A 23,383-nucleotide genomic window follows, 5' to 3' on the forward strand; every position below is an offset into this window, starting at 1 on the left:
GATCATTTTCTAATCTGTCCATCTGCCTTGTCAATAGTTTGTGTATATGCAAGTACATATATTTGGTTTTGTCAGTTTCTAGCAAAACTACAATTAGATTTGTTACCTATTTAATGCTAAATCCTAAAGAATCCTACATCTCTTTAGGGTAAGTATGGATTTCTCACATCAGATTTTTACAGATTGTATGACATTTTAAAATGCAAAGCAAATGGTCTTCCACATTGTGCATATCATGATCTGTTCCTTTTCTCATTTAGCGAAAAAATTATCATGAAAACTTCATTTGAGAGGTGATAAATGTTATATGCACGAATACTTATGTAAAAAGTTGAGAAACTGGTGAATGCTTTCTGAGGGACCTGTTTTCCAAATAATAAACCCTTGCATGCCCTTCTCAGTGCTCAGTCATGGAAGTTACTTTTTGCTTGGTGTATTTAGATGTTCTACCAGCTTAGGCTAGTCTCTTAACTCCCACTCTCTGTAGCAAGGTATAAAGCATACTTAATAGTGTTGAAGAATTATTCACTTGGTGCTTAGCAGAAACCACTTGACAGTTTTCAGTTCAGTCTGTTTGATCCGACACTTCCAAAGGAACAAAGTGACCTCCATTAGTTTGAACATGTGGAAGTGGTTTTTAGATAAAAGAAAATAAGCTCTGCCCTAGTGAAACAAAACAAAATTAAGTCAGACTTGCAATAGTTGGAAATAATTACCCCCCAAAAGTATCAAACTACAAAATAAGATTATGACTCTGAGTGTTTAAAAAAAAACACAAACACATCTAAATCTGTTGAAATCTCTCATTGCCTGTCCTTCTTAAGCTCTAAAAGGGCAGGGAAAATAATGTTCTTCTCCTCTGGACTTTCATGCCTTGGTGTGTCAAGTGCATTTTCATTGCTCTTCATGACCCCCAAAAGACAGCTAAAGGCTCTGAGTGCTTCTTCTTCCTGGTTTCCTTTGCAATACCTTTTCTTTGTTCATAGAAACTGTAATATTGCACAATGGTATAGATTGCAGGTCATTCCTTTTTCCCAGATATTATTTATTCACTTTTTAAAATGCAGCTTAGTTTGAATATATACTTTCTATTTTGCCTAATTTTCTGTATAAATAGGCTTTTTAAAAATAATCTGTCATTATGTGTTATGATACTTTATGATAAGGACTAATATTTCGATAAATACCTTAATATATTAATGGTGCATAAAAGCTACATCCTACATCTTACTGGTAAAAATGGCAGACTTCACACTGGGGTCGATATTCTATGTTGCCACCCCTGTATTTGGGGTTTATTGGCTAAATCCTCTCTCCCTAACCCTAACCCTAACCCTAACCCTCATTGACCACTGATGCATAAAATATCCCATAAGACAAATTATTAACGATTTTCCATACGTATGTTAAACTTTTGCCATAAGTTTCTAAGGTCATTGTTTAAGAAGTATGACCTTTATAAGCCATTGGAAAAGGTCAAGAGAGATGTTTCTCTCCAAGGAAAGATGAGGGACAGCTGAAGCATAAATCAGCACCTGAGCAGGCTGGCTCCAGCTGTTCTCTGCTGGGTGCTGTGTCCTGTCCAGATCCATAAAGATACAGGCAGCAACTCAGGGGATAACTGTCCCTGGAACTCCCTAAGTACTTCAGCAATTAAAAAAGAAATGTTTTAAACTTATCCTCACTTGACTCTGCATCTACCATCCAAATGTTCTCCCTAGGCCAGTCTTGCACAGATTCAGATTGTTCTTAAGAACAGAGACAGCATCCTTTTGTCAAGGGATGTTTTATGATAGGCTTTATCAAAGTGATTCCTCTTTGAAAAATAGGACTCAAGTCAGACACTTCCTGTTCTGGAAGGCAGGAGAACAGAAAATAGAGCACTCACAGCAAGAAATAATTGACAAATGGGGAATTTAAAATAAATCCTTTCCTGGTTTAAAAAAAAAATCACTTATTTTCTTAGAACAATACAATAATGCAAAGAAAGGAAACCACAAGATAAGACAAAGTTTAAGTGATATTTTAGCTGTGATTCCACTTTGTTGTTTACAGAAAACTGAGCCAAAATTGAAAAAAATCAGAAAGTCTTACATTTAGTGCATGAATGCATTCTTTCAGAATGGTCTTGTAACCCTATAAAAACATCTCTTTTTTCCCCTCACAATCTGTTTATCCCGATTATGTGGAAGATTATATTGGTTAGTGGAAGAAAGAGAAAACTCTAAAAAAGGGGCAGTAACCTAGAATATTTCTGTTTGGATCCATATTTTCTATTTTCTCCATCATGCCTCTCATAAAACCTGCTCACTTAAAACTCTGTGGACTGGAAAAAACTGGAGTGTTGTACAGCTGCAAAAGTGTAACTAAACTGAATTTAATATAGATAAATGCATAGATAAATAAAAAGCCAATGAAGTAAAATAAAATACATAACAATTAACTATCCAGAACATTCAAAGGAAAGTATAATGTTGGGCTGCAATTCAAGCAAAAATTAATCCACCCTGAAAATCAGTGCATCAGCAGCTTTGATAACATGGATTAATACTGGCTATAACTGTTCTGCTGTTTCCAGTTACATTCTGCAGCAGATCAGATTGTATTAGTTCCTTTATTCTGCAAATCTATGAAAATACACTGAAAAAGCTGCTTTTATAGGAAAATGTCAATATATTGACAATAATGCTTTTGAGAAGAAGTCTCCTACAGTGTAAAATTAGTGTAGTTTGTGTAAGTTTTTGGACAAGGAAAGTAGAGGGTTTCTACCTCACAAATTCTGTTGCTATTCACAAACTTATTCACTTCCTTGGAAGGTCTACTGGATTCATAGGACTTAACAAACTCTCATGGAATGAAAACTTTTTCATCTTTGCATAGAATAAATATGGAATATGTGTGTTCTAGTAATATGGACATCATTTCTCCTGCAACTGATAACTTCTTCTCAGACTCCTTTTCTTTTGTTCCCTTTTTGGTTCTATTATAAACAGCAGAGAATAAATTCTCTTACTGAAGCTATATGTGTCAATAAGATATATTGATAAAATGGCATGAACATTTACCAATGAAAAATATTTTTTTTGTTTCCCTATAATAAGTAATGTATGAAAAAACCTATCAAAATTTTTGCTAATAAATAAAACTGAATTTTAAGGATGCAGTCTCATTCACTCTCCTTCAGTAAGTGCATCCTTTATTTGGTATATGAAATTAATTATAACAAGATTGAAGAATACCTATCTTGTGTCTGATTACTTTAGATGCTGCTTTCTGCTTTGTTGTTCCTTATAGTAACTTCAGTTCAGCAGAATTTCTTTTGTGAATTTTAGTATATATAATCACTATTGATCAGCAAGGAAATAGTAGAGGTAGAAAAAAAGAAATTGAATAGCAACCTTGAAATTACATACTGTCAGAATCTTATCATGCCCTAAGAGAGTTCAGTGTTGGACTGGGAGTGGTTGGAGCCATGCTGGGATACTTTCCAGTAAGCAAGCACAAAAGTTGTGTAGGTGAAGTACAGTGAGGACTTCTGCTGGAGCACTGTGGATGGGAAATGGATGGGGATTGATTTTCACTTCAGGAAATAACCTATTGTGTATACTTTGTCTTTCTGACACTCAGTTTAGATTTGTCAAATATTTTTGTGGCTTTATAGTCATGTAAAACTAATTACTAGTAATGCATGTGGCTACATGCATTAATAAAATATTTATTTTCATTAAGTCTGTAAAGAAAATTCTGTCTTGATTTTTCCAGATTGCCCCTTTGCAGTCAATAAAAATCTTCTTGAATTGTTAATACTGATTATTACAATAAAGATATTGTGCTGTTGTCAAATTTAGGGCAAGGAAGGAAAGGAAGAAAATGGGATAGAACAAGGACATGCCACAGTAAGGAATTAAGACAGTGGGCTTTGAAATGTAGAAGATACAGGACTTAGCTGTAATGAACAATGTAAACTGAGGTGCTTCAGGAACTACTCAACTGTGGGGAAAAAGTACTTTTGTCATTGTTACTAATTATTTAAAATTTGTGTGCTTTAGTTTTATCAATAGTACACATGGAGCTATGTTTGTTGTGTCTATCTAGGTGTTTCCAATGTCACAATATGTTGAGCAATGACATGTAAAACATAAAGATTCGGGTCTCATTTCAATAATATGCTATTATAATGGAGAGTGCAGTAACAACAGTTACATTACTTTTTTCTTGCAAAACTTACTTTTTTTAGTCATATCTGATGTTCTTAACTTCCAGGTTCTTTTATTCATTTTTGCAACAGATTTTGGTCCACTTTTGGGTTTTGTTGTTTTTTGGGGGTTTTTTAATTTATTGAATATTATTTATTGAGGACCTTAAATTCAAGGTAGGAAAAAGTGATTACATTTTTTCTTTAGTTCTCCAAAACTTGTGCAATTTCATTTTTCTGGAACAATTACTTCACATGCCGTTGGTTCTTCTATTTTTCTGGGTTTGGAACCTAACTTCTTATTTCTAGGACTGTCTTCCTCATTCCAGGTAAGGGTGATAAAATTTTGAAAGAAATTGATTTTCTCTATGCTGAACCCATTAATCCCAGCCAGTTGCTCACTCCCCCAGCAGCAGGATCATGGAGAGAATCAGAAGGGTCAAAGCTGGAAAACTTCGAGATAAAGACAGTTCAATAGGGAAAGCGAAAGCCACGCACACAAGCAAAGCAAAACAAGGAATTGATTCAGTGCTTCCCATGGCTGGGCAGGTGTTCAGCCATCCCAGGAGAGCAGGGCCCCATCACAGGCAATGGTGACTGGGGAAGACAAACCCCGTCACTCCAAACATCCTCCCCTTGCTCCTTCTTCCCCCCACTTTATACACTGAGCCATGATGTCACACAGTCTGGGATATCCCTGTGGGTCAGTTGGGGTCCTGGCTGTGTCTCCTCACAGCCTCCCACACACCCCCAGCCCCTCACCAGTGTGGCAGTAGGAGAAGCAGAAAGGCCTTGGTTCTGTGTAAGCCCTGCTCAGCAATAACAAAAACATCTCTGTGTGATCAACCCTGTGTTCAGCACAAATCCAAACCACAGCCCCATATTAGCCACTGGGAAGAAATGTATTTATCCCAGCTAAACCCAGCCCAGTCCTACATAGGCACATGGGGACCTTAAGGATTTTATAATGTCTTGACAGCAGAAATAGCCCCTCTAAAGGCTGTGGTCAGAGTGTCAGCCTGAAAGAACTTTGTACTGAGATTCCTCACTCCTGTCTTATCAAACACGCTTAAATATATTGATAAACCTACTCCCAATAGTACCCAGTACCCAGAAAAAGCCTTTTCCAGTACCCTTGCACAAACCATCTATGATGTTCATAATGTAAAAGTTGTCTACTACTGTCCAACATGATTTAATAACAATTCTCTGACCCTTCTCATCTGCAGTCAGTAACTCATTAGCTGCAGGTGAAAGGTGCATGGGTTCCTGGACTCAGTTCTAACACAATAAGCGCTCAAATTACATTTTCTAACTTTTTTTGTTTGGCATAAATCGAAGTGGCATACATCATCTTTCATTTTAAAGAATGAACATGAACAAAATACATCCTTAAGAGACTTGGATTTACGCTGTAGCTTTCATTTTGGAAGTGAACCTCTTATTTTAAGTTTTAGAATCTTGTGGTTTTTGTTACTCAAAAGTCAAATGGAAGCGTCATTTAGAAATTGCAAATGTAAAGTAATGAAGGGATTTTTATGTTGCATTAAATTAAATAATTTTGTCATAGTTATAAAAGCCTCTCTAATAAATTATTTATACATATTTTATCCTAAATAGTACTTCACTTTTTGGTATACTTTACCTTAGAAAAGCCAGATTAATTATGTAGATATCATAGTGTGTTTAACCACAAGTGAAGTACTTGTTTAATTGGATTTGGTCATTCACTAGTGCAAGGAAACAGCATTTATTGTTTGGGTTTTTTTTGTTTTGTTTTGTTTAGATTACCTACAAACTTCCTGAACTCTTCAATTCCAGTCTGTAATAAAGCAAAAATAAATATATATCTGTATATATAAAAAAATTTATTGGGGGAGCTAAGCCAAGTATTTTCATAGGGAAACAGGAAATGTTTTTCATAGATTTGGAGCTTGTGCACACGTAGTCACTTGTGTAAATGGGCTCCTGGGATCTCCTGAATGCAGTTTTCATCATGCAGCTTCATTTTCCTCTTGGGTGGGAGAATTGGTCATCACGGAATCCCAGGACTGTGATGAGAAACTCAGTCTTGCTGCAAAATGCACAGTCCCTAGAGGAGGACTGCTAAATATCTTACTTACATACTAACCTCATGGGACATTATGGAAGCAATACATCTATAAATATTTTGATTTTAGGTGATAACAAATATCAGCTTTCCTTATTAAAAGCAGCTCTTATGAAAAATTGATATAACTCTAGATCCAGCTTTCCTTTGAAGCAGAGGGTTTTCATTCATTTCTTAATCATCTCAGCCCCACCAAAAAAAAAAAACACCAAAAAGCCCCCCAGACTACTCACACCAACAAGGAAACTTATAATAAAAGAAGAATGGGTTGGATTTTTGTAATTTGTGTTTTCTTTTTCATGGGCAGCTGACACAAACAAGCTGTTATACTTCTGTCTGCAATGTACCAAAATCTCCAGTTTTGCAGGAATCAGAACATATGAATGTCTCAAAGGGGGAAAGCAATGATTTGAAGAAATAGGTGGCAGCTGTTGCCAGTGACTCTGTGGAAGGTGTTTGGGCAGTCTTTGTCCCTAAGCCTCCAGCACAGCCCTTGAGCCACGTGCTGTAGCCACAACAGGGAGATTTTGCTCAAGCAGCTCACTTCTGTTATTCGCCCTTTCTGGAGTCTACAGCCTCTGTTGTTTCAAGTGAACTCTAAAGCTGACATCAGAAATCCTCACCCAGGGAGGGTGCAGAAATGAGTTGTTTTGTGACATGAGTGTACAGCTTCCTAAAATGAGGGGTTAGATTAGCTTCAGATTAAATTTAAGCATTTGTACTTTAGGCTACCCTTGCTGTGCTCTAATGGTGCTTTATGTGCTCCAGTTCTGTTTCTTCAGTTCCTTTTGGTTTTCCTTTGACTTAAGCATGCTGCTATGTGTGCTTACTCAGTTCTTCTCCCCAGGCTTCAGCAGGGAATGCTAAAAGGTTTTCTTCTCTCTCTCTCTAAACCTCAGCTGTATCTATGGAAAGACCTTTATCCCTTCTTCTGGAAGAAGGAAAAGCACTGATAGGTAGAAGTCTCTTTTCCCTGCATTTCTCATCCAGGTCTTTGGGCTGCACCATTATGGAATCAGCCTTGCAGTGAGAGATGCAGTGTTGGAACTACCAGATGATGAATATTTCAACTGCTATCTGATTGCTCTAGGAATCTCAGTTCCCTTCCCTAGAAGGACTGTGAATTTGAAATGCAGTGAAGAAGTGTTCAAGAAAATACTGAGAACATATTTTTGTGCTGACTAAGCTCTGGGAATTTATATATATACATATGTGAGTGGAATGCTTATTCCTTCATGCACTGCACAGATTTTACTGTTTGTGGGGTTTGGGGTTTTTTGCTTTTATTGTGTCAAGCTTCAGCTGCTTGGACATCTCTGTCTATTGGTGTTTTTATGCTACTATGGATGAGCCTGGTGCTGGACGCTAGCCAATGCTTATCAGTGATCTTAGTGATTCTTAAGTTTCCAGAAATCACTTTTCTTTCTAACAGTGGATAAAGCTCATTGTTATTTTATATTTACCATGATTATATGAACAAGTTGTCTAGCCTTTGCAGTTTGCTAATATTTGCCTTAATGAAATAAGAAAGTACAGCCATTAATTATATCTTGCAATAAATATTTAACTAATATTACTCTAGTCCCTAAAGGACTTGTTCTTCAGAAAAGCCTTGGTTTGTTAAGAATGAAGGATTATTGCAGACACTTTTTCTCAAATGTGATCCTATTTCATAAGGGTTTTTGAGGCATGAACCTGTCATTCTTTGCTGCATATGCATTAAAACATGCTGTGTGTCATAATGTCTTACTGTGTGACCCAGAACAGCTTATCTGTTCTTTTTTTTTGAGCTAAACTTCTATGCAATTGCAGTTTAAAAGTACAGAAGTTTTCTGATATGGTCAGTTTCTAGAAAGATTTTAATGTCATTGTTTCCTCCCTTTAAAAAACAAAATTAATTAAAAAAATAAAGAAAAAGCTTTTAAGTAATTCAGCTTTTGTTTTTCCTTTGTGTTTTACCAGTTGAAAAGATACAGAACCAGTGGGATGAAGTGCATGGATACCTCCAAAACCGGAGACAGCAGCTTCAAGAGATGCTAAAGGATTCAACACAATGGCTGGAAGCTAAACGAGAAGCTGAGCAGGTTCTTGAACAAGCAAAAGCTAAGCTTGAGTCATGGAAAGAAATTTCCTACACCGTGGAAGCCTTGAAAAAGCAGAACACAGAACTTAAGGTCACTACCGAGTATTAATATATTTCTATTTGGGTTAATGAAGTCATAAAAGAAAGTGTCCTCTAACTGTCGTCCTCTACCTGTGGACAGTGTACATTGCAAAAAGTCTTCCACAGCAAATTAGAAAGAAATTGACATGCAAAGTCTAAAACATGTGTAGCATATTCCTTGAATATGAAATTGGTCTTAACTGTCATAACAAATAGCTGGCTGATCTCACAGGAGGAATACCTACCTGTTTAGCACAAGTATTTCACATCTGTTCAGCAGCCTCAGAGCTCTGGTACTGCAGACTGGGAAATTCTGTACTATTGATATGGCTTCCATGGCTGTCTGCACTGCTAATGAAGCTGTATAGGTTTTCTGGAAGTAGTTGAGAAAGCAAGAAAAAACCCAGCTATAGCAAACTAAATGGGTATATTTTGGAAATCGAGTATTTTAGATTTTTCACAAGATAATCTCACCAGCTTCAACCTTGACAGGGTTATTAACTGGGAAAAAAAAAACATGAAGTGGCTACTCTTGTGATTTTAGTGCACATGTTGCCACATTATGGTGCTTCAATGTGTTAACTTATATAGCTGAACTGTACCTCAGGTAGAAAATATTCTGTTGCATCAGTTTTGAAGTTTCTTTTAATAGAAGCAGTCATACTTTGGTGACATTCTTCATGAATAAATTTTGAGAACGAATGTTTAAGATTAATAATATCTCATTATCTAGCTGGGGAAAGCCAAGGTTGAAATCAACCAATTGATCAACCTTTTAAGGTGACTCCTGCCTCTATGGGAAAAGAGTTACGTGACTATTTTGTGATATATTCTCCTTTCCTGCCCACCAGATTTTTGTAGGTTTTTTTTTACTCCTACCACTCCATTTTTGGTTAAAGTTTGTATACTTAGAGCAGTCCTATTTACACAGCTGAATGGTAATGAACTGCTGTGAAGAGTTTTTGGGTTAAGGTCCTCATCAACTGGTTTTGCTGCCAGAGAAAATATATGTAGAACTTTGTGATTGGCTCAGTTATCTCCATCACCAGTTAGTTAGAATTAAATGCAAACGCTGTTGGAATTTTTTTCTTGCTTTTTTTTTTTTTTGCTTGCCTGCAAGAAATGTAAAAATTTTCATCAGCCCATTGTTTTAGGGCTGAGCTGAGGTTAAGTTATCTCATTTAAGATTGTACCAAAAGGGTCATTGCTTGGGAAGGGTAGATTATGGTAAACAAGGGCAATCACTCACTAATGTATTGGAAAGAGTTATAGATCATGTGTAGTACTGTCACTCAGCACAGAGAGCTCCCATTTGTCACTGTCTTCCTGCAGAGATACAGTCCTGGCTTCTGCCCAGTATTTGTTAAAAAATAGGAAAATCTTCAACATAGTCAATGTCTCAGCTCTGCAAAGACTCAATTAACAAAAAAACAGTTCTGTGTAAACACTGTCTTATGTCATAGTATTGGAGTGTCTTATGTTTCAAAAACAAATTACTAAACTAGAAAAGTAATTGAAAATGTTGCTTTAGAAATGGATTTTTTGTCCACTTTTTTTACAAGAGTATATGAAGTTGAGATGAGGTCCATTTAAGGATCTATGCTTTACAAAAAAACTGTGGGGTTGTTTAGATCAACATTAGCCATGGAGAGAAATAAGAACATGCCATTCTTCTCCTTCTGCCACCCCCAGAGTTCTAGACAAAGAATAATAGTGCACTTATTCACAGAAGGTATCTTTACCTATAAACAGAGAATGGGAATGGAGACCTGCAGATTCTTTTTCCTCTTACCTTAGAAGACTTGCAGTTTCTTTTGCCTCTTACCTCACTTGGGCTGTCTGTATCCTCAGCCATTCCCACCAGTTTGGATCCAATGAGATGGATGTGTTGTGTCAAGAAACAGACACTAACCTAGAATTTTAATTTCAGTGTCTCAGCTAGTCCATCTTAATTTGTACCCTCCTGATGATATAAACATCAATGAGCTCTGCTCTTCCAGGGTTGTTAACTCTCATTTATTTGGTTTTGCCTAGCCTTTCTTCTTCAAGTCTAGAAGAAATTCATTGTCTTAGAGAGTGGGGAGTAGGAGGGGTGGGGGATTTTTTTCCCCTCTCATTTTTGTGTTTTTTCTGTGCCAGCCTTCCTAGAGGAATTATCTTTGTCTGCCAGTAATTCCTATTGTGTCAAATCCTTCATCAAATTTTCTCAGATATGACAGCATCAGCTGTTATGTTCATGCTTGAAATAAAGGGTCATGAAGTCTAAGGAAAATGGAAATTTTTTTTTTGAGTTAGCAGCTTTATGTTTCTGCTGTACAGTATTATCTAAACTGAAGGACCTAGAAATACATCAAGTTCTCAAAATAAATGCTTTCCAGGCTTCTGTGCCAAACACATGTATTTTGATTTTGTCCCCTGAAGATGTAGAGTAAGTAGGCTGTATTTTGGCTTGCTGTTACACTGATGAAGAGGAAGCCATAATTTCTATTCATTTGCTTTGAGAAAAGAGAGGTCAGTGCAAGACTTAATAAATTCTTCAGACATTAATTTTGTCAGCTTTGTATCTCAACACAGCTTGGTGTGAGAAAGTAGTCACAAAGCTTTCTTCTGACTTGCTTGTTAAACGTTGTAGGTCTGCCTAAAGACAGCTGAAAAAATGTGTAAGTTCCCTTCTGCTCTAGGGAAACTTTTAGCCAGTGCTTGTGTTGATGCATTTTTTTTTAGGGCATCCTAAAACAAGAGTACATGGTAAACTCAGTAAAACCAGTCTCTTGATTATTTTTTTTTTTACAATGCCAGCATAAAACAAAAATCTATAACTTGCTTGTATTTGGCCATTAATGTTCTTAAAAGAATTTTAAAATTTTATTTCTGTCATTTAAAAGATAAAAGAAACCAGGTACTATTGCTAATAATTAAAAATATTATTAATTTGAATCAGAAATTAATTCAGATTAATTGCTGAGAATTGCAGCATTTTTTTCATTCTGTTTTTTTTTTTTTTTTAATTTGGTATTGCAGTACTAAACTGGTGTTAGGTGTAGGGAACCAGAATATGGCAATGTGGTCAATGAGAGTCTTTACCATTAAGCCCTGTTTTTTATTGTTCTTTAAGTGATGACTGCAGATGGTTAACTCAGCAGGCTGAAGGTTATAGGTGTATAAATAGTACACAATCACACCTCAACTCCTTGCATCAGCGTGTCATCAGAACATAAGCTGGTGTAAAACTAGCCTTTTCTTAATAGGATGCTGAGCTTCTGTTTGAAAGAGGAGGAAAAATAAATTTAAAAAACCACCAAAACCCCAAATCAAACCAAACTGCTAGGATTGCCTGTTCACTCTGTGACTCCTTGCTTTGGTAGGAGCCAATGAGGCATCTTCTCTCCCTCTGTGCAACTTCATCTGGGATAGGCAAAGTGAAGAGGAGGAAGAATGGAGACAACATTTCATTCCTTTCCTTCACTGACCTTCATTTTTTCATCTAAACAGAAAATTCAGCAGCAGCCTGATTACATGCCCTGCCCTGTTGGGACTCAAAAGGCCAGGCAGCCTTCCACTGGCAGAGCCCAGGGAGTGAACTTCACATCCTCAATTTGTGGATAAGGCCAAGGCTGCCTTTGCTTGCCTTTGTCAGGGTAGTGACTTCTTAGGGACTCTTTTGCCATTCCCTGTGTACCAAGATGAAGAAAAAAATCAGCATTTTGTAGGTTTTTATTATTCCAGGGCTGACAGTGTACTGCTTTGATTTCAGTAAAACAATTAACAATTTAGTTCGTGTTATTGACGGTGTTGCAAACACTGAATTAGAATTTCTTGATTAAAAAAAAATAAATTCCTTAAGTATATAAATAAAACATGCTACAGATATATAGAAAAAGGAAAGAAAGCCTGATTTTCCAGATTTGTGATATATACACAGAACTGGATGATGATGTACATTCATATTGCTATATTTGAACTACTGTGCATCATTGATTTTTTTCCGCTGGGCAATCCTGGGATAAAATAAAGTGCAGCTCTGACTTCATTACTTGTTTTTAATCAAGAGTTCTTAATTGCACAGGCTTTATTCCTAATAACATCAACTAGTGTCTTCTAATTAAAAATTATAAATAAATTTATACTTAAGTAACATGATAAATGCACAGCTTTAATTCTTTAAGCTTTTTAATAAACTCAGTAAATTCTAGTGATAACACAGGCAAAACAAAGAGAATACTTTGAAAAGAATGTCAGAAAGAAATTAGGGTAATGCGGCAATTTCCTTTAAAGGAGAAAAAAACAAGTGTAGTCTTAAGTAGCTAGAAGGTAAATGAGGCCTAAATACATAAAAGGGAAAGGAGGAAGGAAAAGAATGTAATTCTGAAGCATACATTGTAGTCTTGTAGGAGGGCAGTTAATGACCTCTGTTGGGATAGACTGGTAGAACTTGTACCCCAGCACTTTGCTCTCAGTGCCTGCACACACAGCAAAGCTGAAGAATGCACTCCTCAAAGCTGTTGAAAATCATATCAATTTCCAGTAAAACAGAAAATACAAATAGTTTCCATCACCAAAATCTCTTTATATTCATAATTTCTTTCCTGAGTGACAACCTAATGTTGTAGTGTCAGGAAGTTAATGGATTAATGTTGAAGTTAATGGTGAGAACAACACTTTTGGAAATAACCTTGTAATGAATCTTCCCATTTATCTTATTATAAAACAGGGTTTCAAATCTTTTAGAGGGTCAATTTTATTCACATGGATCTGGGCAAAAATATCTTATTTTCAAAGTAAAGTTTACAGACCAATAATTTACAATGCAGACAAAATATTATGGTAACTTTTCTATATAAAGCAGTGGACAGTCAGTATTCTATGATGCTTTGGATGAGAATAAAAATTACCTGCATGCCTGTGTAATTTTAAACAAAGGGAAAGGTAGGGTAAAATAGAGATAGACCTATATGTAGAATAGATACTTACTATATAAGATCTACAAAACTGAAATTATAATTACTGTAGAATTTATTTACTATTTAGTATTTTGTATATATACTACTATATTTATGTAAATAGGAACATTTATATATTTATTTTATATCATTCTGACAGGAAAGGAACTCAACTGGCAAACTGTTTCCAAAACAGCCAGCTGCCTGTATCTTCCTCAAAGAAATAGTAGTGTTTTCCACAAAATTATCATCCCTCCTGTGCAGCTCTCCTTACTTAGCATAGAGAATTTTCTTTAAAAAATTGTCTAGACAGCTTCATCTTAGGTGAGCTTAGCCATAACATGTTCAGGTGGCTTTCAGGATTAGGGGTTTGTAGGCTCCTCCTAATGTGTGATTGGTAGAAAGAGAATCCCTTGTTCAAACCAGATAAACAAGATGCTGTCAGCTCCTGGGGCTGTCTGCTACTCAATAACAGAGTGATCTGCCCTCTCATGAAGGAATAGCACAGGAAATGGGAGAAGTACCTGTTTTCAGTTTTAAATTATGGAGAGAACCTAGAGGTGCTCAAGTAGCGTTTTAACAGATAAGAGTTTGGGGAAAATAATCAAACCCCCCCAATCTCCTTTTGGATTCTATTCAAAGAGCAAGTGCATTTTAGTCTGAGTCTTAATCAAAATCAGTTTACAGACCTTCTGAGATTAAAACCTAAATGCATTAATTATTTAACATTTATTTATTTTTACTTAGTATTTAGACTCTTTCACTAGGGATTGCATCTAAGTTCAGCTCTATGTGAAGAATTCCTTATCTGAGTCAAAACAAGATTTCAAAAGGAATGCTGCTTCGGGAGAATGAAGCGGGAAAAACTATTTTTTCCTTCACAGGCATTTCCCTATTTGTATATTAAAGCACAACAATAAAGACAGTTGAGTCTTACTGTTTGTTGTCAATAGCTTCAAATATTTATAATGCAACTTTCTCTTTACAAATTCAAACTGTTTTTCATTTTGTATTGTCCATTTTATTGCCTAGTCGGAGTCTGTTTAGTACAAAAGTACAAGTAGGCAATCAATTAACTTTGCTCTTTCATTTTGTTGTTACACATTATGGATTAAATATGCAGCTTCAGTGCATTTATATGGAAATTTGCTCTGAGAGAAAGACTAACAGGAAAGATGCATGGGAGCTGGCTGCTGGCTGAGTGACTGCTCTGGATTTCCTGGCTTGCTTCTGCAGTGAGGCAGCTGGCCTAGGTGGAGAGGAGAAAGAAAGAAAGGAGAGGAAAGTGGAGAGGAAAGGGGGAAATAAAAAATGACCAAAATTTTAAAAGCTTTTTAATATTAACCATAAATTAGTATTATAAAGATATGGATAGGTTTACCAGTAGTATTTTGCTATATTGCAGATTTAGTGCTGTTCCAGTAGATGGCACTAATTACATAAACAATTCGCTAAAATGAGCTAAATTTAAAAAAAATATAACCTGAAAGCACAGGTATTAATTGCCCAACCCAGTATTATTTCACAGTATAAAAAAGAAAATTACTCAGAATATATGATTTCACTATATTCTTTATCTCAGTATTCAATGTCACAAATAATCATAGTTTCCATAATGCATAGTAATGCATCCATCTATTTGTGTGTCAGAAAAGATTAGTCAACATTATAATCAGTGGTTATCAATTTGAGCTGTCATGTCTTTTCTAGCATTTAGAAGTTGGTTGCTTGGTCCTCTCACAGTTTAGAAGTAGTCCTGTGATCTTCTGACTAAAATTTAAAACATATAGAAAAACTGATTTTTATTCCCAGTAAATCTGTGGAAGTGGTTTGGTTTTCGGGGTTCTTTTTCCTTCTTTTTATACAGACGGTATAAAAATACATATTCAGCTCCTTTTCTAATAACCATACAATGTATGTGATCATTTTATGTTGCTCTGAGGATTATTCTTTGTTTATTTCTTTCTTTCTCTTTTCACTTCAGCAATTTTCAAAAGAACTACGACAATGGCAAATAAATGTAGATGTGGCAAACGACCTGGCTCTGAAGCTGCTCCGTGATTATTCAGCAGATGACACCAGAAAGGTTCAGCTGATGACAGACAGTGTTAATGCTTCCTGGGCTGCCATTAATAAAAGGTAGGATATAAATTCTGCTGTTTGATTTGTTGTTACTCTCCATTAACATTCATTGTCCATCTGTGGTTGGAGATTACAGAAGATGCAACTTTTGCAAATGACATGACTGTAGTGGTCACAATTCTTCTGTACAATTTTTTGGAAATATGTCCTTAGAATAGCATTTAATTATAGCAAATAAAATTTAGCTTCCTGCCAATTTTCCTCTGCTATAAAGAGTTGCCAACAAACTTAAGCTGATAGATTGTATTTCAAGTATTTAACATTGTTTCATATATCTGTACTATCTCCCCATCACAACCACCATAGTGATTCTGACTCATAAACCAAATCTGAAAATGACAGACATAGCCTATTGAAGCAGGTTCAAAGTAGAAATGTTATCCTGTATCTTTGAAGGAGATCTCTACTCAAGAAAGTTTTTATTAAATCCTTGACCACATTCTTGATTACATGTCACAGCCTTTCAGTGTTTGGTTTAGATGCCAATTCCTTACTAAAAGCATTGTTTTTTTGGAACTTGCTAACAAATTGTGAATCATTCAATATGCAATCTACAAGATTATAACATATTGCAATAAAAATTGGTTTCTTCATATTAGTGAAAGAGTTTTAAATCATTGCACATAAGATTAGATATGTAAAAATTATATGAAAGTTGTTTTAATCAGTATCTTGGATTAAGCTTTATAGTTTATAATGGAAACCATAAATGAATTAGATCTTAACATGTTTTTAATTAAAGTCTACGAACAAGGCCAGAGAAGTCAGTTTAGCTAAATATGCAGTGAATTCAGTAGATCCTCTTGCATAATTGTGGTTACCTAAATCACTGATGACTACAGAAGTTTAATGTCACTTTTTGTTTAGTTTGTCATTTGTATGAATGAGCCACTTTACCAGCATTTTTTTGAAGCAAACTTAAAACTCATTTAAGACCCTGTTTAAATGAGAAGGGACACTCTTGTTGAAGAAAGGCACACAACAATTTGAAAGCTTTTTATTTTTAACTAAACTGAGATTTTAGTATAAACATTCCATTTTTACCTGCTTGCATTTCTCCTGTTACAGTAATAGCCATTTTAGCTTTATTAGGAGTAGCTGTATTTTTACAAAATGATGTTTTGCTCACTGTGGCCTGAGAAGGAGTTTGGGCAGTTCGGAATCTATTGCTGGATGAGAAAGGCTGGGAGCCTAATGCTCAAAACCATCCCCCAGGAGTGGATAAAATCAGCAGCTCGAAAGGATTTGACATGAGAACCAAAGCTCTTTTGTCACTATTTAGAACCACAACCCTCTCTTGGTGAGAATTCCAGGATATGTTTGCAGCTGCTGTGGCTGCTCTGTATTAATTGTAGCTAAGGGGGCATTTCTAAACCTGTTAATGCCTCAGGCACAAGCCCAGGTGTGTCTAATGTTGCCCAAAGGTGAGAATTACCATTCTTGCATGGACTCTGCCAAGTACTAGGCTGAGAGAGAGTACAAATTCTTCAAAACACATTCCTTGCAAGCTTCTATAAAATGCACAGACGTGTTAGATGAATTAATATAGTAAATATTTTATGTCTAAGAAGAGACCTGCTTAGGTGACTGAGTTGACATTTTCCTTTAAGATGTACAAAAGTATAGGAATAAATAGGAGCTGTGAAATGAGTATCCTAGTTTTTGATTGTGTGACGTTGTTACATTTCTAATATATTTTTAATTTGGTGTTTTGTATACAACTTTTGTAATACTTCTCATGATTTGGGAACTTGGAAAAGGAGCATTGCTGCAAACAGTAGTTGATAAGCTTCTCTAAGGGCTGGATCACATTTTTTTGGTCTTTTGTGATACATTGATAAATATGGACATACTAAATCTTTGAGTCACCATAAGACTTTTACTTGGAAGATTTTCTGTGCATGTAGATTTTGTAGGTTTCTTTGAAGAACTAGTCAGACATTTTGCTCATGCAGCAGCTCCTGAGTGAGGTCTTGAAAAAATGTCCTAGATTTCTGGAGGGATTTAAAGCCATGTAGGTGTGAGACTTAGGGACATGGTTTAGAGGTGGGTTTGGAAGCATTGGGTTAAAGATTTGACTTGATGATCTCAAAGGTCTTTTCCAACCTAAATGATTCAGTGATTCTTCTGTTAAAGAGCCTTGTGGAAGGAGATAATGAAGTCCATAGGCCTTTGGATGACTTAAATACCAATTTGTTCTGGCTTTTTTGGGAGGTTTCAGTTTTGATTTTTTGCCCTCGTTCTATGCTTCAACTCTTTAGCTTTCAGGTTATTGCATAGAGAAATAAAAAAAGGGGGATGGTGTTGTGGTTTTGGGGATCTTTTGGACTGTAAGAGAATATTTACTTGGTAGAAAGAATATATGAATTTTTTTGTCATAGTCTTCAAGAAAGGCTAGTTTCCACTCAGATATGTATGCAATGATTTCAGATATATCTGTGAGTGTTATTTTCATCTAGACAATGAATAGTACTCTGATAACTTGGTCACCTCACAGTGACAGTAGAAATAGATTCCAAATTATATTCTTGACCACTTCTGCAGTATTTTACAAGCAGTTTTATCACTTCTTATGCACATCTTAAGTTCCAAGAGGAAATATTCAGCTGAAAATTTTGCTTTCTCTGTCTATATTGCTAAGTTAAATGGCCTAAATATTCTGTGAATATTTTCTTTTAAAAATTTAAAGTAAGAGTTGCTTACATTGTTTTGAGCTGGTTTTCCTTAAACCTGTCATTATATCAGAATTGTGTGTCAGTGTAAAAAAAAATGTGAAACCTGCTTTTCCATGAACCAATTTGCTAAGACAACAGGCAAGCAAGCACTGGTAAAATTCCACTTTGCCTTTTGGTAATAGTTGCCAAAGCAAGTACTTCAGTCATTAAGGCAACATCTGTTAGCTTGTGTTTTGTTTTGCTTAAGTAGATTTGCAGTTGATTGCTGTGTGCTTACCCTTTGCCTTACTGTTGTGTTTTATAACACTGAGATATAACCAGTACCTCTCTAAGCCCTTTAGGAGACAGGCTGGTGAGTGCTTGATGGTTGTTTCCCTTTTTTTTGACTTGACACTTTTTAATTTTTGCTTTTGTTGTTGATACTGCAAAATACACTAAAAAGCACATGAACTGATCACTTGGGCGAAAGCCAGACTGCCTTGTAGACAGGCCTCTTCTTCTTTAGAAGCACTGGCTTTCCAAGAAATAGCCATATTATTTAAACTGAAGCAAGTAAAGAGGAAGTGATCTCTATTGCTTGCATTAACAAAAATAAATCTAACAGATGAACTGAAATCATCTCAAGAGAGGGAAAAGGGCAATAATAGAAGCAACCATTAGAAAGTTGCTATATAAAAAAAATGTTTGTTATGGTGTTAGGTTACTTTCTCCTTTTGTGGGCACACACATTTTATGTGAATTACTAAACAAAAATATCAACAGCTGCTTGTATTTTCCTTTCCTGTGAATCCACTAAATGTGCTAAATATCAAGCTAAAAATTGACTTAGATCGTTCTTAAATGGAGTGTTTATTATGAAAATAATTGAATAACATACTCTGAGAATTGTTTAGGATTCCAAACACCACTGTGTAATAGACATCTTCAAATATTCATGTTACCCACCAGTTCCTGTGGCCAAGCTCAGTGGAGCTCAGGCCACACAGCAGGTGTTGGGAGCTTTCACTGCTCAAGATGCTTTTTTGGCTCCTGAGACAATACAGAGGACACATCACAATCTAAACATAAAAAGTAACTTGCTTTTCCCTACTATAAGGCATGAACAGTGAAAAATCAGGTTAAGGAGAGGCAAGGAAATGTGTTTCTAAGCCTGTTTGAAAGACCTGAAGTACCAGCTCCCATGTTTTACTAAGAACGGTGTTAATTCTCTAATTTAGGCAGTTGTATAAACACCTTGATTTTGAGTGTCAGCTGGACAGTATAAAATGTAAATGGCCAAACAAACAAAGGACATAATCAGTACAAAAGTATGATGCATATCTCCTTCATATTTAAATCCATAATAAAACAGTCATTCTAAGGGTGAAAAAGGTCATAATCTAGATTTGGTCTTTCAGCAGCAAACTATTCCTAATCAGCTGTTGCTTGTTAAAAGACACAAATAGAATGTAACCTTTATCTGTACACGAATTTTGTAAGTATAATTTTGTTACCTGTACAGAAAAATCTCAATCATTCCACTGGAGACAGATTTTCTTAATATACTGTCCCTGCCCTAACACTACTTTAGGTTACTTGTGGAAGTAATCCCATTTGCTTTACAGCTGTATTGCATTCTGAGTGAGGAAGAATTGCATTTACACAGCAGCAGCAGCAGCCAGAAGTGTGAATTTGATTGGGTTATATTGCAGATTCATAGTTGGTTCCAGTATGTAGACAGTATCTAGGAGCCATCTCTGAGAAGCTTATCTGCTCATTTAGGCTTGGACTGCTCAAGTCGAGCAGCAAAAAATTCACAGTCTCCAAGCAAATTGGTCCTTTCCCTTCCCATTCTCCTGCTGTTTTGAAGCTTGGTTTGCATTCCTAAAATCTGTATAGTACCATGAGTGTGAGCAGCTCCAAAAATTCTCTGTGCAGGCACACTTTGTGGCCATGGGAATCTTGTTTGCTTGAGAAAGCTGTTTACACATCTGTGCCTGCAGTTGCTGTCCTGGATATAGAGCTGCATTCATGGGGGGGTGAGCAAGAAATCCTTTCAAATGTGACTTTTGATGAAGATGAAAAATTTCATTTTCTGATGTAATTTTATTTTTTCCCAAAAAAATACTACGATAATTTTCATCATCCTGCTGTGGTGATTTATTGATTGGTTTTCAGTATAATTTGCCAGGCTCAAAGAAAGTAGACATGAGGAGAGACTGCTTCTTTACAACAAACATGTCACACTGAAGCTTGCTATTTACACCAGTTTAGCAATGGATTCCAATTTAAAATTGCAAAGTCTGTTGGAAAATATTGTAATTGTGGGGCAATTCTTTTGTTTTGTGAGAGATGTTGATAATACATTTATCTTTGTTGCCTGCACTATTTAAAGAAATTCTCAGTCTAGATATTTGTCAGATGGTGCCTTTGAGAACTTCTCTTAGTATGAAATCTTTAAGCACAGAAGTATTTTTACTTCCTCAGTAAAACTGGTCACACTAAACAAAAGTGAATCTCTGCAATCTAAGGTATCATAGTTGAGATTATGTCAAGTACCAAATAATTTTATATGCCAACATATTTATTCTGAAGAACTAATGTATCTCTGTTGACTATTATTTTGAATAAAACAGACAAAGGTTTCAAAAAAACCTTTAATCTGGCACGATTATGAAAAGTCTGAATTATATATGGGATCTTCATGTCTTTTTTATTAGAGAAGTGGGTGTAAGAAGCTTTTCATTTCCATGAAATTAATTTGTCAGCAAAGCACTCCACATTTCTCAAAAGTTACTCTCCAGCAAACTCTAAAGAAAATTCTGTATTTGCTGCTTGTGATGCAAAAATATTAAGCCTTTTGTGTTTAGAATATGGATGTCTTTAAAGTTACCTAAGAGTTGTTTTCTGACAAGAGATTTAAGTATTTTGTTTTCTCTGTTCCAACCTGTTATCTTTATTTTAAATCCTCAGACAAGGACTATAAGAAGAGTGGGAATGGCAAGGTTTAGATGCTTTGATTTGAATTTGTTATTTTTTTTGTTTATATTTTACTTATATCATTTCTTAATATATCCATTTTTAAAAGCACACCTAAAAAACCATTTGGTGCAGAGGGATTATTTTATGATAATATGTAAAAGAAGTAACATATTTGAAAAACATTCTGCTAACTGCCTACAATCTCAAGCAAATATTTAGGTACAAAATATAAGATCAGTCTTACCAGCAATGACATCAGTTAACAATGATTTACTATTTTTTCTGCCTGACACCCCTCAGGATGATGACATTTCATTCCATATCAGAAAAATAAATTGTAAAAAGAAGTAAATGAAGCTGCCAGATAAAGCTCATATAATCAGGAGATCTAGAAAGTCATCTTAGCTGCTTATATTCCAGTTTTATCTTAGTTCTCTACCCAGCTGGCAGCACTTTTTTGTGCAGTGCTGATATCAGATCCAAGATGAGAACTCAATTTGTGGTAGTGAATGTTTTTGGTTTAAATTTTGAGAGTATAATCTTGGATATGCTTTAAAAATGCTGGTAGGATGCACTGAAAAGGCAATGCTACCCAGAATACTGTGTGAATCATCATTTCCACCTTTGTGAAGATATTCCTGTGATTTTTGAGAATCTTTTATGATTATAAAAAGGGAAGTGTTCTTGAGTTATTTTAGGAGAGAGTAGCCTCAGTAATACAGAATTTGACAAAAGGATCTATGGATCTTTGTGACTTCAGGGATGAGTTTCTTCAAAGTTTTAGCATGAGTCTAATGAAACTAAATTTTCCCACCACTTGAGTATATATATATAGTCCAGTACTTTTATCTCTTCCAGAAAGGCAATAGATCAGCTGGAGGTCTGCTAAGTCCTCCCACAGCCGAACAAAAATGACCTCACAGCAAAAATGTTGCTGTTTTTAAATTAAATGGCTGGGTTTTTTCTGTTCCACAAAAAATTTGCTCAGATTTCTGAACACCATGAATGCAACTCCTTGACAGCTTAGTTGTTTTGGGTTTTAAATCACAGAATATTCTGAGGTGTGGTACCCACAAAGATCATCACAGGGATGGAACCCAGAACCTTGAGTGTTACTAGCACCATGCCCCAACTGTGATCCAGTGTTAATGATTTAATTGTTCACAATTAAAAAAGAGAATAGGGCTGGTATCTTGCAGAGAGGCCATCAGTTTCCAATAGAATGAGCAAGTTACCAAGAGAAACTAAGCAGGAAATGCATTTGGAAGACAATTCCTTACTGCTCAGACACTTGCTATTTCACTTTTTTTTCCCCTCATTCTTGGCTTTTATTTTGATCATGATTAAAACAAAATTCTGTTTCTTTGTTCATAATTACTGCATGTTAAATGCTCTTTACTCCTCTCTGTTGAAAATGAGGATGGTTCTGTTGTTCAAGAGAAATTCAGCTGGACAAAATCATTAAATAGTTTATGGGACAGAATTCTAAAGGAGAGCAGTTTTGTGGCCAGACTTAAATCATAACTGAAACTTAATGTGGGCATATCAGAGAACTGCTCCATTTCAGAAATCTTCCTCTTTTGCATATGCAGGAGATGAAGGAGGAGCAAGATACTAAAGGAAGAATTAGTTTGATTTGTGAAAGAACAGAAATGTCAATTTTTGTTCACATCCCATTAGAAAATTAAGATGAATGTGTTGTTCTTTCTCTTAAAGGTGAGATTTTCTGAATTAATTAGGAAATTTTAGCTTCTGTTTAAACAAGAACAGAAGCTAATGCTGTGTGCCCTGAAAGTCTAACCTTAAATCTATTTCCTATTACTCTGTAGATAAATTAACAAACTATAGCAAACTGATTATTGCTGGCATCCAAAGCTCATAAAACAAATGAATGTCTTTTCAGTCCCCTCAATAGACTTCTTATCAGGCTTCATGTCCTTTAAAACAAACTGAATAGAAATTAATAAAGCTGATGGACTAGCAGAGTGCCAGGAAAAGGAATTTGACCTTAGTTGTCATGTTTTGTTTGCATTGTTATTATTGGGATAGCTTTTTTCTCCCTTGGTGTTTTCCCTGTATTTTTATATTTCTTCAGCTGCTGTGCGGGCAGTTTAAGATTTCCCCTCGCTGGCTTGTCAGTCATGCTTGAAACTGAGGATAATTCAGCCTGCTATTAAATGCTCAGTCTCTCTTTGG

At 35.6% G+C, this 23,383-nt stretch overlaps 1 protein-coding gene across 4 annotated transcripts in view; it reads left to right on the forward strand.

The window, feature by feature from the left end:
- Window positions 1-23,383, forward strand: part of LOC102033021 (dystrophin) — a 391,913-nt gene that overhangs the window by 116,173 nt on the left and 252,357 nt on the right. For all 4 annotated transcript variants that reach the window (XM_031063886.1, XM_005429311.2, XM_031063887.1 and 1 more), the window contains exons 9-10: window positions 8,268-8,479; window positions 15,394-15,548. In XM_031063886.1, coding sequence (XP_030919746.1) covers window positions 8,268-8,479; window positions 15,394-15,548 — 367 coding nt within the window. The remainder of the gene's footprint in view (window positions 1-8,267; window positions 8,480-15,393; window positions 15,549-23,383) is intronic.

Source organism: Geospiza fortis, unplaced genomic scaffold (assembly GCF_000277835.1).
Source record: "Geospiza fortis unplaced genomic scaffold, GeoFor_1.0 scaffold331, whole genome shotgun sequence".
NCBI lineage: Eukaryota > Metazoa > Chordata > Aves > Passeriformes > Thraupidae > Geospiza > Geospiza fortis.